Below are 17,679 nucleotides of genomic sequence, written 5' to 3' on the forward strand. Positions count from 1 at the left end.
TCTGTCCATTTAATATAAACTGGAGACTTGCACCGAGTTCTTTGAAGAAGTGAGTGACCAGAATGGAGTCTGACTCTCTCCTATTCCTTACACAGGAAGATAACATTGTGCACAACCAGAAGGTTGAAATTCTGAGGAACATGCTGGGCACAGAGTTACGGCAGCTGGAGGTATGTCAGATTGTTCAAGCCACAACTTGTTTAACAGAAAAGCAGATAAAAATGGAAATCTTCTATCCCATGAAATCTTGCAAACCTATGAAATTTGACATTCACCTGCTGAACTGATGATTCTGATCACAGGTCATTCTGGTCGTGTGCCTGACAAGTGCAGGTTTTAATATTGACCACAAATGTCGCTATGCCAGATACATAATGGATTATTTATTGAATAAAACATCCTTCACACAGTCCCTTTGCATTTGCAGGCTCAGTGTCATTGTCATCTCTGTGTGAGTTGTCTGTTTATCGCCAGCTGCTCACAGTTTGGCGATTTGATAGCGATTTGCTGGAACTGATGGGATCTCTTCACCAATGTTTACACAAAGTTTTGGGCAGTGCACCAAATAATCCTGGGTGATACAAATAAGACACAGAAGAATCTATTGCCTTCCACTGGGACTGTTTTGGCCCAACACTAATGTTAACTCAATTTCAAGACCAGGGTTGATAATTTGTGGTGCTTTTTTTTTAAAAAACAGCAACTTAAGGAGAAATACACAAAGAATCCATCGCCACAGGTACTTCGAGATCAACAGGAGGTGGAGAAGCACATCCAGCAACTCCAGGAACAACTTAGCAAAGCTACAGGTTCCTTACAGGTGAGGCGTCTTTGTCTAAAGTAAGAACTTGTTAACAACCCCTTGTCCATCCTCTGGGGCAAGAAACCTTTGTGAGCTTATTACTACTTATGTCACAATCCATGCTTTGCCTTAAGAAGATGCTTATTGTTGGATGGCTAATTCGTACTCTGGGTAGGTGTTTTCTAAATAAACCTGGGTTAATTTGCTGTAATGTAACTAATCCAATCTTTTAGTTATCTATATGGTGGAAGAAGAAGCTGTGTCTCTGCCTTGATTTTACCTTCCCACCATCCTCCACCTACAATCCCTGTTCTAAATGTTTTTAAAGTAATTTATTCTAATTATTATTTTTTCCTTCAGGATGGCTCAAGTGCAGGTCGACACTCGGAAACACTATCTATTGTTGAAAGACTGACTGAAGGTGAGGACTAAATTGTTTCTTCATGCCTTATTGATGAGTGACTCTTTAAACAGTCCAATCTTTACCTAAAATCTTCACTTACTAATCTAAATCCCTAATTGGGATTTGTGGATGTATATGGATCCTGGACTGAGATGTCTTCTAGTGGCTGTAATGGATTACAGGCTGAGAACAACGCGCATGGTCTCGCCAGGGTGAGATACTGGGGAGAGAGATTCTCATTACAGAAGCAAAATGATAGTTTTCTTTTGAAGGAGGTTATTTTTGATCTGGCAGCCATGTTCTCTCAGTGTTTCAAGCAACACCTCAATTTGTCAGGTTTATTGCAGTAAAATGTGTAGCGTTGAAAACCGTTATTTATTTTCCTTATTTGTAACAACCATTAGAAATCCTGAGTAACATCAGTAATGAGATCTCTCTGTCAGCTACTTAATTTATTTAGTTTATTTAAGCATACTTTTTTATTGGCGCACTTTTGCACACATCCATTTCCTTTCTCAACATTGTCCTCCTGTACACAATAGCATCCCCCTTGGGAACCTCACAATCCAATCCACCCCCTTTTTGTACCCTCCCTCTCCTCCATTCCTTCCATCTTTTCAAACATCCAAGTGTCCCTATTTTACCCTTTTTTTTGTATATAGTAGACTTGTTTTTATTGCAGGGTATTTGGAATGGGACGTTTAGTAATTTCTAGTTGCATAAGAAGTAGAGAAGTAACCCTGCTCATCAAATCCATCTAATCTCACTAATTTGCTCAGTCCCTGTATCCTTTGATAATCTCTTTGTTCTTTAATTCATTTTCAAAACATTTGTTGGTCTCTTGTTCTAAAATTATCTCTCACATCAAATGATCCATTAAACATTTTATAAACATTTTTTGTTGTTGTTGTAAATCGGTCTTTTGCCTAGTCATTTACCTACCACTGTCTTAGTAACTTGCTTTGGCAATATAATGCATTAGATCTAAAGGTAAATTGTGGCATTGTTACAGAATATATTTCTGCTCATCAGCAATACTTCTGTCCCATTCCCCAGCTCTTTCCTCAAAGCCCAGCAAATTAATCTATCTCAAATCCTTATCTAATTTCCTTTCCAAATCAAGTGAGAGAAAGCCACTGGTATTGATGTGGAACCTGTGAATAACTGGTTGATGCTGCTTTTTCCAGTCATTGAGCTTATGTACCATGAAAAAAGCCCCTTCGACCCAATTTATCTATGCTGACCATGTTGGCTTTCTGGGCTAGTCCCATTTGCTTGATTTTGGCACATTACCTTCTAAATTCTTAGAATTCATATCATGATAGTTTCAGATTAGTTCTTTGTGACGTCCTTTCAAACATCACACTAAATAATCCATCTTGAATGGTTCTGGAATAAGCATATCAACTCTTTTAATGCTTACATCGCCTCATGATCTGTGATATTCTTATCCGAGTCCCTAATTTAGCAAACCGTTAATCCAAAATTCAATCTTGGATTATAAAACATCATGCAACTGAATATTAAGATGGCTGATGTGTTTATCTGTCAGAAGACAGACAGCCCAACATTTTTGTCTTTAGCCTCGGGTCAAATCTTGTTTGACAGCACTCCTGCTAAGCATTTCTCGGAGTGTTGGTGGCACCAGGTTCTGCCTGGTTGCTGCAGATTCTGCTGCTGAATTATTTTGAGTTTTGTACCGCTTTCTGGGTCAGTTAAGCAGACGATATATCGACTGCATTCTCCAGGTAGCTAGAGAACATTGAATTGCTAGGTGTCACCTTTGTTCAAGTACAATTGCATATTTGCTGTTTTCTGTCTTCTGACTGATTCTTGTTCACTCATCAGATGCAGGGGACTGGGAGCATGACCTTCAATCACCGAGTGAGAATACAGGGTCCGATAGAAGTCGCATTTCATTCAGCCGTGCAGAGGTGAGCAGTGCATATAAATGCTGCATTTTGGGGCAGGACCTTTACGGTAAAGAGTAAAGTTCTGGGAACCGTGTTATAGTGTAGAGAGATCTAGGAGTGCCGGTACTTAGTTCCTTGAAAGTGTCATTACGGGTAGATAAGGTGGTCAGGAAGGCTTTTGGCACATGGGGCTTCTTCAGGCAGGGTATTTAGAAGTTGGAATCTTATGCTACATTTCTACAAGGCACTGGTGAGGCCTCAATTGGAGTATTGTGCTTAGTTTTGGTCAGCATGTTAGTAAAGATGTTACGTTGGAAAGAATGTTGAGAGGATTTATGTGGGTGTTGCCAGGACTTGAGTGCCTGGGCTATAGAGAGAGGTTGGCAGGCTAGGACTCTATTCCTTGGAGCGTAGGAGGATGAGAGATCTTATAGAGGTGTGTAAGATCATGAAGGGGAACAGGTAAGGTAGACGCATAGTATTTTATCCAGGGTAGGGAAATCGAGAACCAGAGGACATAGGTTTAAGGTGAGAGGAGAAAGATTTAATAGGAATCTTAAGGGCAACCTCTTCACACAGTTTGGTGAGTGGTGTATGGAATGAGCTGCAGGAGGAGGTAGTTGAGACAGAAACTGTAACAACAGTTAGAAGGCATGGATATGAAAGCTGAGCTGAAGGGCCTGTTTCCTTGTTGTATGACTTTATATGAGATTTATATTTTTCTGTAATCTTGCATTTTGCATGATTGACAGTGGTTGAAGCGTGCAACTTGTGTAGCTCTGCAATCACTCAAATCCTCCTGTTTCTTAACATAACAATTACAAATATTAAAATTGTTTAAATACAAATTATAAAGCCAAGCACCAAACAATTTTATGATTTTGGATTTTAGCAATATTTTACTGAGTTACAATTCAATAGAGTAAATGTTGATGTTAATTTTTCCCTGAGTAGTGTCTCTGATCCTTTGCTACTTGTGGTTTAGTTGATGAAATTGTTATGGTGTTCTCAATCTCCGCGCCGGCAACCAGAGCTTCAAGATCTTGGCTGAATATTTACGTGGTGCTGAGGGAATGTTAATATGGCAAAGGTGCCTTGTTTCAGATGAGCTGTTAAATGAAGATCATATCTGTGGTGTCAGGTGGATGTAGAGGATCCTGTAGCAATAAGAATTGGGACCTGACAAATGGCTCAGTTAATGACAATTTTAAAAACAGACACTTGGTTGTTATCACCTGGTTGAATTGTAGGAGATTGCTACGTGCAAATTGACTCATATTTTCTACGACATAAAGACTACACTTCAAAACTAAATGCCCCTGAAAAGAATTGTTGTCCTCAAAGGTCCTACATTTCTTTTAAATATTGAGATACCCATATTTCAACCAATGTGTTCTTCTGATTGATGATAGTGGGAGGTTATTTGTTGGCCCCGAAGTTCCAGGGAGTGGTGAGCATTTGCATACTTGCTGATCTCCCCTTGTGTCCAAATGTGTCCTGACCCTGGATTCCAAATGTGTCCTCATGCACAACTCTTCCTTGTGGTGGGACTGTGAAGAAGGCTGTGGAAGCCGTCAATGGTTATTTTTAAGATGAAGATTGATAAGTTCTTGATTAGTATGGGTGTCATGAGTAATGGGGAGAAGGCAGGAGAATGGTGTTGAGGGGGAAAGATAGATCAACCATAGGTAGACACAAAATGCTGGAGTAACTCAGCAGTTGAGGCAGCATCTCTGGAGAGAAGGAATGGGCGACGTTTGGCTGATCATCCAAAATCAGTACCCCATTCCTGCTTTTCCCCCCCATATTCCTTGATTCCATGGCATCATCACGATGATATGCATAGGTATTGGCACTGGCATTATCACGATGATATGCATAGGTTCCTGCTGAAAGCAAATGGGGGTGCCTTATTAGGTTATGACATTCTGCATGGCAGCTGGCTCAGCCTGAACAATCCAACGATCCTACAGATGCATGAACCACAATTGCACGTCAAAAATTAGGTGAAGCCCATTGAGGCATGTCGAGGCTGTGAAAGGTTGAGTATTTAATCGAGTTTGCATTGTTTTTCCTTTTGCAGTCTATAATAAGTAGCCCGTCTCCCCCATGTGATGGCCATTTTCACCGAGACTCCCTCAACAGTAGCCCCAAGATCTCCCCAAAAGATGCCAGCAGTTTCTGTGAGAGTATGGACGTCGATGAGAACCAGGACTGGGTATGGTTTATTTCTGACCATCAGGCACTACTTTAACTGCCCCCCCAGGAAGCTGTCAATTCTTTCTGTCCTTTTTGTCGATTGTTGTAAACAATTATTTTTGAATTCCACGAATATTCATATTTATAATTGAGCTGTAAATGCAATTGTTCCAAACATCCATTTTCAGTGAGTTCCTTGAAGTACTCAACATTTTGGTACATGATCTGAAGGATTCTACAAGAGAGTGGGCTGCCATGAAGCAGTAACATTGTGTTTAGTTATTGTCACATGTACCAAGGTACAGTGAAAAGGTTTTGAGTGCTTGCTATATCCAGTCAAAGAAACTAAATGTTTTTGGGCATGGAACTCATGGGTGGGATTGGAACCATAAATAGGAGCGTGACTAGGGTGGAGGGTGAGAGAGTTTAGTTTAGCATGCATGAATACAATCAAACTGTGCACCGTGCACAGATAGAGAATACACCATTTAGTGCAAATATATAACATGGAAGTCCGATAAAGTCCAATTAAAGATTGAAGGTCTCCAATGAGATAGATGGCAGTTTGGGAATGGGATTTAGTTGGAGAGGATGGTTCAGTTGTCTGATAACAGTTGGGAAGAAACTTTTCCTGAATCTGGAGGTATGCGTTTTCCAACTTCTGTATCGCTTGCCTGATGAGGGAGAGGAGTAGAGGGAGTGACCAGGGTGAGACTGGTCCTTCATTGATTGAAGGATGAGTCCCAACCTAGTACAGGTGCACAACCTTTTATCCGAAAGCCTTGGGACCAGACACTTTTCGTAATTCATAATTTTTCGGCTTTCGGAATGGAAGATTTTTAGCGTAGATTTTAATGGCTGGTGGAGTGGCAGAGTGCTTGGCTCATATCCGCAAGGTCGCGAGTTTGCGCCTCGATCCCGGCAGTTACTCGATCGCGAGTTTGAGTCTTCAATGTAGTTTTTTCTTGCAGAATAGGAGAGAATAGGGAGGGTTAGGCTGGGATCATTCTCTGCGAGATGATCTTAGTGCGGGAGACAAGTGTAGGAGAGGTGTACTGACTGTGGGCAGAACTTTGGAAGTGATTGCCCACCATTCTCAAAAGCCGCTGTGTCTCCCTGTCCCTCCAACTCCAGAGGAATCCGCTCCCCGATGCGCCGCTATGGCGACAAGTGGCAGTTCGCCCACAGCCCGAGCTGCGCCCCCTCATCCGCAACCCGGGTTCCTCTGGAGTTGGAGCGGGGCTGGGCTAGAGTTGCTGCTGGCTGTGAGTCTCTGGGATCTCCGTGCTTGCAGTCGGTGTCCCGTTGGTCCTGACGTCTCCGGTCACCCCTCTGGACTGGAGCTGAGACTGGGAACTGTACCGCCCTTGCCCCCTCCCTCTGCAACTGCAAACAACTCCACAGTTCCCAGTCTCAGCTCCTGTACAGGGGGGTGGCCGGAGACGTCACAGCCCGAGCTGCGCCCCCTCATCCGCAACCTCAAGACCAAGACGTACCTTGCACACCATCAGCTTCGGTCCCTACGGGGAGCGTGTTCCTCTGGAATTGGAACGGGGCTGGGCTGCTGCTGGCTGTGGGTCTCTGGGATCTCCGTGCTTGCAGTGGGCCTGGGGGCCGGTGTCCCGTTGGTCCTGACGTCTCCGGTGATTGGCACTAGCTCCGACGTGAAGACAGTGCAAAACCCCCGCGCCGGTGCAATGGGCGGGGAGCTGGAGAGGGGAGGGAAGGGGTCACACACATGGCCTGGAAGCAGAGGGGTGTAGGTGGGGTGAAACTTAAGGGAGCGACAATTTGCTGCTGCCTGCCCGCTGAGTTAAAAAGTTCTCATGCAAGACTCACGATACACTGTGTATCGTGAGTCTACCGTGGGAACTTTTTTAACTCAGCGGGCAGGCAGCAGCAGATTGTCAATTATTAACCCTCCCGCGCAATATACCCTCACCTTCTCTTTTATGAATGGGGCTTTAGTTCCCCTTTCTTCGAGGACCGACCGGAGGTTCCGCTGTCACCTCTGCGGGCCGCCCTCGGTGAACGTTTTCAAGGACCTTTCTTCAAGGACTGAAAAAATGTCGCTATTCGGAGGTTTTCGTTATTTGGAACTTGGGATAAAAGGTTGTGCACCTGTAGCAAATAATGATCCTACATCAGCCAGGGCAACAGTGGAGGATAGCTCGAACATGTCTCGGGGCAATAGCCTTTACTGAGCAAGTAAACATAGATAGAGGCTAAAGGATAAAATGATGGAGGTAAGCTAGTGCAGAAGCTGGTGTCAATGTCAAATATTTGACTATAGTTTTTGTAATAAGCTTTTCTTCTTCTTCTTTCTCTACCTGAAGGATTCGCCGTCCTCCGGGCTCAGCCCACCACGGGTTGCAGTGCCGATAATTGGAGCGGAGGATGATGATTTTGATACCGAAGCTGAGCAGGTAAGTGTCCATTGCTGAAGTTAATTTGACCAGAGGTAGTGTGAAACTACCTAGATTGTAATTGCTGTCTGCTCACTTTACAGACTGATGTCCAGTGCAGCTGTTTCCAAACTATTGACCTGGTGAAATCCCGGCCGGCACATTTGGTTGCATTTTTACATCATGTCGTGTCGCAGTTTGAAGCAGCTCCATTGGTAAGGATCATGAACTAAGGTGAGAGGTAAAGTTCAGACACGTGTCTGCAGGTGATAGAACCCCGAGCAAAAATACATACCGCTGGAGTAACTCAGCAGGATAAGCAGCACGTGTGGAGGGAATGAACAGGCAAGATTAAGCCCAGTAATCTCCGATTAAAGATAGTGTGAGGGTTACCAAAGAGGTAGTCGGTAGGTCAGGACCACTCTCTAGTTGGTTCAGTTGCCTGATAACAGCTGGGAAGAAACTGTCCGTCAAGGTTTCAAGGTCAGTTTTTTGTCACATGTAACAATTAAGGTACAGTGAAATTCAAATGACCATACAGCCATACTAAAAAAGCAATAAGACACACAACTACATAAAAAGTTAACATAAACATCCACCACAGCAGGTTCTCCACTGTGATGGAAAGCAATAAAGTCCAATCTTTTTCCTTTATTCTCCCGCGGCCGGGGCGATCGAAACTCCCACGTCGTGACGATCGAAGCTCTTGTGTCGTGACGATCGACGCTTCTGTGGCTTGGAGTTCTCGAAGTCGTTCTCCGACTCCCTGCATCTGCAGTTATGCATTTTCACACTTCTGTATCTCTTGTGTGATGGGAGAGGGGAGAAGAGAGAGCGCCTGGCGTGAGACTCAACATTGATTATGTAGCTAGTCTTGCCGAGGCAGTGTCGATGGAGTTGATGGAAGGGAGGCTGGTTTGCATGACGGTCTGGGCTATGTCCACAATTCTCTTCAATTTCATGTGGTCTTGGTCGAGCTGCTCCAAAACCGTGCTATGATGCATCCTGATAAAATGTTTTCTACGAAGCATCTGTAGAAATTGGTGAGGGATATCGGGAACATGACAAACGTCCTAAGTCTTCTAAGGGAGTAGAGGCGTGGTGTGCTTTCTTGACCATTGCTTTGATATGGCTGGTCCAGGACAAGTCGCTGGTGATGTTTACTCCGAGGATCTTGAAGCTTTTGATCATCTCCACTTCGGCACTGTCAATGTATACCTGGCTATGTGTACTGCTTTGCTTCCTGATGTCGATCATAGTCTCCTTTGTCTTGCTGGCATTGAGGCAAGGTTTGTTGACTGGCACCAGGTTTCGAGGTTCTCAAACTCCTTCCTGTACCCCATCTCGTCATTATTGGATATCCGACCCAGTACAGTGGTATCTACAAATTTATAAACTGAGTTGCATTTGTATTTGGCTTTCAGTCGTGGGTGTATAAGGAAGGGAGAAATGTATGTGCCTTTAAAGAGGCTGAAGGATAAAATGATGGGTTGGGGCAGGGGAAAGAGAGGGGCAGTAGGTGGAGTATTACTTGTACTTGGAGAATTCAATGTTCGTACCATTAAGTTGTAAGCTACCCAGGAGAAAATGTGATGCTGTTGCTCCGGTTTGCGTGTGGCCCCACTCTGGCTACGGATGAAGTCCGGGACAGGAAGATCAGTATGAGAAGGGGAGTTAGCAACTGGGAGCTCCAGCAGCCTTCGTAGACAGAGTGCAAGAGTTCAGCAAAACAGTTGCCCAGTCTATGCTCAATCTTGCGAATGTACGCTTATCTCCAATTCCAAAGTCTGATATTTCTTCTTTCGCCTCCCCCTTTCCTTTCCACCCATATCCCTCTTCAACTGCATATCATATTTGACATTCTTTTGTCTCCTTTTCACCTCAAGCCCTTCCCCCCACTAGGCCCTTTCTCACCCCCACCTTTCTTTTCCAGCTTTGTTCCATCAGCCTGACCATTCCCTCTGCAGATGCTGCCTGACCCGCTCAGCTCCTCCGACAGTTTTTTTTTTTTGCTTGAGAGCAAAAGTTGTAGTGTCAGCTATAAGGATGTGGACAGATGGTGAAGATTGGTGCTGGGGTTTGTATATAGGTGTGGTCTTGACGTTTGGGAAGGGTCACATTTTTGTATTAGAACTGCCAGTGATGAAAGGGGCTGTTTAGTTTTTGGACAAGAGATCAGTTTTACTGGTAATTGCTTTTTAATAGTTAGTGGTTTATTCTTTTCTACTCAGCTCTGTTACCTCTACGCCGACCTCTACCATCACACAAACTCCAAGGATCATCGACGAATTTTTCTCGAGTTTTGCCACCTTTTCCTTGAGAAGGGCTCGGTGAGTCGTACAGTGCAATAGTGCTGTGACACTTTCTGTATCTTGGAATTGTCCAGACCTTTGGCACAAGGATTATGTGCTATCTGGAACAACTTGAATGTTATTGCTTATGTCCTAGTATGGTTTATAGTATCTATAGATCAATCTTTGTTATATATATATATATATATATATATATATATATATATATATATATATATATATATATATATATATATATATATATATATATATTCATATTCAATAACAACATAGCAATAACATTCAAGTTGTTGAACATAACATCTATGAAACCACAAACAGTGGATACTGCCTTGTTCTGCTGTTCACTACTGTGGATGCAAAATAATGTGTGTTTGTAGCAATTAATGATTCAAGCTTCAATGTTGCTTGCATTATGGTGTTTATGCCACTTTGCATTTACCTATTGGTTTATTCATTGCATTTTTGTTCTGCATTTTCTCCCAGAATCTCAAAGTTCACGTACCAGAATGGATCAGCACAGAACTAGGTAAGTCCCCAAAGCCAATATGTTTCCAAACCTATATTTTTCATGAGACCCAGGTGCATTCACTACTTTGACTAAATGCCTTGATATAGGAAGAATGACAATGCCGCTTAATAACACAAAATAACAATCCAGGTGTCTCCAACTCCGAAACGGTTTGGACTGTTGCTCGCTCTTTGGTATCCAGTGCCACGTAGCGTCAGTCAGTTCTTGCCAAATTATCTTCAGCAGCACCTCACGGGCCTGTTGCTTCCAATACTCGAGAGAACATGGTCTAATCTGAATCTTGAAGAATGCATGTGATTATATTATTTTCTATCGTGCTGACATTACCTGTAATCGATGCTTCCTGAAATCGAATAAAAACAACTCCTTGGATCTGAACAGTCTGTGTACATCATAGTGATCGCAAGCCCTTTTGCCATTAGGGTCATAGAGTCATAGAGCTATACAGCATGAAAACAGACCCTTCGGCCCAACCTATACATAGGTGGTCAACAGATTGTAGCACTGAGATCAATCGACACTGGATAAATCAGTTTGCAATTTAGGACTTATTTTGTGCCAACGCCTCCAATACGGTTAAAAATGTTGATCCCCTGGTGTCTCAATAACAGTTTAGTGTTCTCTTTTTAACTATTGAGTGAATTGAAATATTTGCTCTGCAATTGCCTGCTCTGATTATCTTTAATATTGATACATTATTATTCCGAGCTGATCCTACATCCATCTGTTCTTTGAATTTGCCTCCTATCGCACTCGCCCACATTCACTTAACGAGTCACGTTGATCCTTTATACTCTAGAATCATGAAGGGGTGACTAGATGGTGAAACTCTGAGACCTGTCAAATGCCTTAAATCCTTTTGACATTTACTAGTCTCAAAAAGATCACTAGATTGTTTTTATTTGTTCTGGTAATCAAACGCATTTGAAAGAAATGCAGTCTTAAATAATTACAACAATAATTAAAAAGTGCTTGAAACAATAAGATTTTAAAAATAAATCTCATCTGCTCATCTGGTGTAAAGTTGAGGGGTATGTGCGAGTGCCTCTGCTCCAACCTCCAGCACGTTTGTGCTCCAACACCAGTCTTGGTGGCATTAAACCATAACTGGTTTTCATATTTCAATGTGGAGGAGTGTAAGCCAGAGACAAGCTCACCTGCAAGGAGGACATTTCTACTGCTTCTGTACAGAGCTGCTAACCAGAGGTAAATGCTCCAATTTGTTTCCAGTGATGTGGTGTTCATGACCAAAATGTGGTCTCTCATTCGTTGAATAAGTGGCAAATGTATCAGCATAATTGTTCTCTCTGTTCAATTGTTTCAGAACGTAGAAAAGGAGATCAGTCTGAGGAAATGCAACGTAGTTGTGTGCAGGGGATGCAGGACATTGTCCTGCCTGATGTTCAGACACATCTGGAAGATTTCAGGTAAGCACAGAGTCACTGCCATCATGAACTACCAGAGCAAGTCCCAAGCAACAAATCCATGCAATGTAATAGAACTGACCTGTCCAAGGGAAGAGATGAGCCACCATCAACGCATTCCTCTCTTTCCCAGTCCCCTGGCATTGGTAATGGTTTATTATTGTCACGTGGTATATCGAGATACAGTAGAATAATTTGGATTTGCGTGCTGTACAGGCCGATCATACCATGGATGATTGCAATCTAATCATACACGAGTGACTGGTTGGGTGCCGCAAGGCTCGATGCTGGGACTGCAGCTATTTACAATATTCATCAATGATTTAGATGAAGGGATTCAAAATTTGCAGATGACACAAAGCTGGGTGGCAGTGTGAACTATGAGGCGGATGCTATGAGGATGCAGGGTGACTTAGACAGGTTGGGTGAGTGGGCAGTTGCATGGCAGATGCAGTTTAATGTGGATAAATGTGAGGTTATCCACTTTGGTGGCAAAAACAGGAAGGCAGATTATTATCTGAATGGTGTCAAGTTGGGGGAAAAGGGGAAGTACGAGATCTGGGGCTCCTTGTTCATCAGTCATTGAAAGTAAGCATGCATCTAAATCATTAATATATATTGTAAACAGCTGCGTTCCCAGCACCAAGCCTTGCGGCACCCCACTAGTCACCACCTGCCATTCTGAAAGGGAGCTGTTAATTCCTACTCCCTGCCAACCAATTTTCTATCCATGTCAATACCTTACCCCCAATATCATGTGCTCTAATTTTGCTCACTAATCTGTGTGGAACCCTATCAAAGGCTTTCTGAAAGTCCAGATACACTACATCCACTGGTTCTCCTTCATCCATTTTACTTGTCACATCCTCAAATTACAGAAGATTAGTCAAGTAGGATTTCCCCTTCATAAATCCATGCTGACCTGGACCAATCCGTTTACTGCTATCCCAATGCACCGTTATTACTTCTTTAATAATTGACTCCAGCATCTTCCCCACCACCAATGTCGGGCTAACTGGTCTATAATTCCCTGCTTTCGCTGTCCCTCCTTTCTTTAAAAAGTGGGATAACATTAGCTACTTTCCAATCCACAGTAACTGATCCAGAATCTATGGAACATTGGAAAATGATCACCAATGTGTCCACGATTTCTAGAGCAAACCTCCTTGAGTACCCTGGAATGCAGACCATCAGGCCCTGGGGGTTTATCAGCCTTCAATCCCATCAGTCTACCCAACACCATTTCCTGATTAATGTGAATTTCCTTCAGTTCCTCCATCACCCTTGATCCTCTGTCCCCTAGTATATCTGGGAGATTGTTTGTGTCTACCTTAGTAAAGACAGAACCAAAGTACCTGTTCAACTCATCTGTCATTTCCTTGTTCCCCATAATAAATTCACCTGTTTCTGTCTTCAATTGACCCACATTTATCTTAACTAATCTTTTCCTTGGAAGATTGGGAATACATCCTTAAGGTTTCTTGCAGTTTTGCAGTAGATATAAAGAGATATATATAGCCATGTTTCCTGTCTCATTTTTATGTTTGCCAGAGATACAGAGTTCTGCTACCTGTCCCTACCATTCCATCCATTTCATATACTTTAATGGTTCCTGCGGTTTTGTCGAGAATGTTTGGGTACAGTTTTGCTTCCTTGTCCCTTGTCTGATTCCCTCTTCCTGCATTCCCCAATGCGATTCTGTTTTTTGGAGGAGGTGACTAAGGTGATTGTTGAGAGTAGGTCAGTGGATGTTATCTGTATGGCTCTTACTAAGGCATTTGATCAAGCCCCTCGTGGTAGTCTGATCCAGAGGATTAAAATGCATGGGATCCACTTGGTGATTTGGATTTACTACACACTTGCCTATAAAGACAGAGGGTGGTGGAGGATGAGTGTTATTCTGGCTGGAGGCCTATGACCAGTGGTGTTCTGCAGCGATCTGTGCTGGAACCTCTGGTAATGTACATGGACATAATTGTAGGTGGGTTGGTTCGTAAATTTGAAGACAACAAAATTGGTGGTTGCTGACCGTGAAGAAGGCTACCAAAGGATACAGTGGGAATAGTTCAGTTACAGATATGAGCAGAGAAATGGCAGTGGCGTTTAGTTTAGTGATGCAGTCTGGAAACCGGCCCATTTGGCCCATCAAGTCCACACTGATCATCGATCTCCCGATCACACTAGTTCTATCTTATTCCACTTTCTCATCCTCTCTCTGCACACTAGGGGCAATTTTACAGCGGCCAATTAACTTACAAACCTCCATGTCTTTGGGATGTGGGAGGAAACCGGAAAACGCCTGGAATAAACCACACAGTTACAGGGGGAAATTGCAAACTTCACACAGACAGTACCTGAGGTCAGGATCAAACCTGGGTCTCTGGCACTGAGGTAACAGCTCTGCCAGCTGTGCTGCTGTGCCATCCATGGTAAATGCCTAGAATATGCTGCCTGGGATGGTGGTGGAAGTACATATAATAGTGGCATTTAAGAGGATTTTAAACAGGCATATGGACATGCAAGGAATGGAGGGACATGGATTATATGTAGGCAGAATTTAACTTGACATCATGTTCGGCACAGACAGTGTGGCTGAAGGGCCTGCTCCTGTGCTGCACTCTTTTCAGTTTTATGTATTGTTCATTTGTGATTTGCATTCCAGACCTTTGCACTCCATGTTATGTACCAGAACCATGGTAAGAGTCTGACTAATTGTAAATATGTTATCCATTTGACCAATGACAATACAATCACTCATCTGTTTAGCCATTTGCTTTGAGATTTCATAATGGAGTTGGCTGGTTCAAAGCTGTGTCTGAGAGGATTAAATTTAATCTATATTTGTACTCCAACAGACAAAAACGGAATATGGGAATGACAATCGGAGAGAATGAATTGGCTAAGTTAGATGCAGAGCGAATGCGGGATCGCGTGGCAGCAGAACAGAAGGAGCGGGTGTGTGCAGAGCAACTGTTACAGAAGATCGACGAGGTCCTGTAAGTATCGGTTTAAAATCCAGCCTCAAGGGAGTATTGTTGCAGGCCTTAAGTTTCAGATTGTCTGGTTACAAACAAGGGCTCTGGGAAGGCAGCTGGATGTGGATGCGTTGTTGGCCTCAGGACAAGATTCATTCAACTTAGATATTTGATGACCTCCAAATCCATACTGTGATTAGCTCCGACTCATTCAATTATCCAGTCTCCATCTGGATTAATGATGTGTTAATTTCGCCACAATTGAGTTCTAGATTTTACTTCCACCAGCCTTAAAGAACAGTATTACAATTACAATTGTCGAATTCAAAATGTTTGGAATGTTTTGGAAAATCGTGATCAATGTACTTGCAGTCTTTGCACTACAGTTTTCCGAACCTGATATGGAACACTCAGATCCTTGAGGTTTTTCTGTGTTACAACCTGTTATTTACTCCTGCTATTTTTTTTATTACTTTTCAGTTGCACTCCCTCAACTGACATTATGATTCCCATGTCATGCTGAGATTTTTGCCCTCCCTTTACAACACAGATCCAATATCCTAATTTTTGTCACATTTCCTTACAGCTCTTTACCGTCTTGCATGCAATAGGCCCATTCCCACATCGACCATCATCTTCTCTCTTTCACAATTTCTCCTGAATATGTTGTGCCGAAGATTATGAAGCCCCTCCTTTAAACCACGTCTATTATTGTCGCTTTATCATAATCCCTTGTAACTTGCACATATATGCGTGTGAATATTCCCCGCCATGTCCAAACTTGCCTCAGCCCTGTCACTGAACCCTCCTATTAATCTTTGCCCTACATTAGAACAGAAAATAGTTCTGCACAGGAAAGAGTGTCCTTTGGGCTACAATGTTTGCACTGAACATGATGCCAGGTTAAACTGATTTAATCTGCCTGTACATGATCCATATCCCTTGCACTTCCTTGTGCCTATCTAAAAGGCTCTTGAACTCCACAATCAAATCTAAAACTTGCCCTGCACAATTCCTTTAAACTTTCTCCTTCTCCCCTTATAACTCTCTCTTTAGTGTTGCTCATTTCCACCCTAGGGGGAAAAAGATTTTGACTATCTACCCTATCTATGCCTCTCATAATTTTATATACTTCTATCAAGTCTCCCCTCAACCTCTGCCATTCCAGAGAAAATGATCCAAGTTTATCCATATTCTCCTTGTAATTTAAACCCACTAATCCAGGAAGTATTTTGGTAAACCTTCTCTGCGCCCCCTCCTCTTCCTGTAATGGGCCGACCAGAACGGCACGCAATACTCCAAATGCAGCCGAACCAAAGCTTGTAGAGATGCAACATGACTTCAACTTGTACTTATACACCTTGTCTCTCTTCTGAGTGGTTTTCATTTGTGTTCCTGTACTCCTTCCCAATTATTTAAAGTCTTCTGGCTCACCACTACTTAGCCTACACTTCCCACACAGGTCTCAAGCTGTTTAGGAGTAATTTGTTCATCAAACTGGGACTTGTCATTCTTAGTTATAGTTGAATGATTGAACCTGCTGGACTTTCCTTGTTTGTTCATGTTGTCAAATTCCTCACTATTTTTGTTTTTTGGTTTTAGAGCGACTTTGTCCCCGTCTGAAGAAGAAAAAAGGTAAGTTTGACAATTAGCTGCTTAACTTCACCTCAACTGCATAACGGGCCAAATGACGTGTTTAATATACCCATCTATATTTTCAATATTCCTGTTCTTCGTTGCATATTGCAATCACTGACTTTTTTCAGCTAAACTCATTGATTTACGTTAAGCATTTCATTCACGTTTGAATACCTGCTTTTCTTAGTGAAACAAGTCATCTTCACCCAATGTTAGCTAATAAACAGCCCTTTTCCTGGCGCTCAAAAATTTCTGTCCTTCCTCTTTGGGCAGTGATATTTTTCCTGGCAAACAGTAGACTCTTCAAGTTCAAGTTTGTATTTATTGTCACTTAACCAACTAAGGTACAGTGAAATTTGAGTTGCATTCCCACTCTCTCTTTCTGTGGCAGTAATTCGGTTGCGGATGTGATTCTCATCTATATGAAGCAGCTTGGCGTGAAAGTGAAGGATTCGAGGAACCTGGACAGAGATCGCAGGTTACGAGTTGCATTCTTCCCAAAGAAGAAGGTATGTGTCTATAGCATTTGGATCAGGCACATGCCGTGGGTAATTACTCGGGGTAGGCAGTCAGTCGGCTTTTAAAAATTCTTAAACCGCGCATGTGCAGATTGTTCTCCTCTCCATAAAAATAAAGAATAAAAATAAAGAAAGTAACAATTCAATTTGCCCAAGGCTTCCAAATCTCCTTCATTCTGAATTATTGAATGGGTGGAGCGTGATGGCAGGTGAAGAGATGGTGGGGAAAAACGGGAGTGCACCAGGACAAGTTAAATCAGTTGCGATCTTATTGAATGACAATACTAGTTCAAGGAACCAATTGGGGGGAGAGTTCCTTTCAGAGCGTGTGGTGAGTCTAGCCAGGGGTAAAGTTGCGGGGAGGGCAGGAGCGTTGAGAAGGAGGGGGTCGGGGATCATGCCAGCGACTCACTCACTGCTGCCGTGGCTCTCCGGGCGCTGAGCCACAGCATTGTGGCCGGGGAGGGAGGTAGCTCGGGTGGCTGCGAGCGGCCGCCGAACCTCAGAGCCTTCTGCCGGCCCGCTCGCCTCTGGCAGTGCTCTCCTTTTGAACAGTGA

General features: G+C 43.0%; 1 protein-coding gene across 13 annotated transcripts in view; it reads left to right on the forward strand.

The window, feature by feature from the left end:
• Window positions 1–17,679, forward strand: part of LOC129712382 (rho guanine nucleotide exchange factor 12-like) — a 93,355-nt gene that overhangs the window by 49,202 nt on the left and 26,474 nt on the right. For all 13 annotated transcript variants that reach the window (XM_055660756.1, XM_055660769.1, XM_055660757.1 and 10 more), the window contains 13 exons: window positions 96–170; window positions 701–820; window positions 1,163–1,223; window positions 3,054–3,139; window positions 5,202–5,336; window positions 7,654–7,743; window positions 7,827–7,937; window positions 9,954–10,052; window positions 10,521–10,563; window positions 11,891–11,993; window positions 14,846–14,986; window positions 16,568–16,600; window positions 16,995–17,112. In XM_055660756.1, the coding sequence (XP_055516731.1) occupies window positions 96–170; window positions 701–820; window positions 1,163–1,223; window positions 3,054–3,139; window positions 5,202–5,336; window positions 7,654–7,743; window positions 7,827–7,937; window positions 9,954–10,052; window positions 10,521–10,563; window positions 11,891–11,993; window positions 14,846–14,986; window positions 16,568–16,600; window positions 16,995–17,112 (1,215 nt within the window). The remainder of the gene's footprint in view (window positions 1–95; window positions 171–700; window positions 821–1,162; window positions 1,224–3,053; window positions 3,140–5,201; window positions 5,337–7,653; window positions 7,744–7,826; window positions 7,938–9,953; window positions 10,053–10,520; window positions 10,564–11,890; window positions 11,994–14,845; window positions 14,987–16,567; window positions 16,601–16,994; window positions 17,113–17,679) is intronic.

Source organism: Leucoraja erinacea, chromosome 32, assembly GCF_028641065.1.
Source record: "Leucoraja erinacea ecotype New England chromosome 32, Leri_hhj_1, whole genome shotgun sequence".
Classification (NCBI taxonomy): domain Eukaryota; kingdom Metazoa; phylum Chordata; class Chondrichthyes; order Rajiformes; family Rajidae; genus Leucoraja; species Leucoraja erinaceus.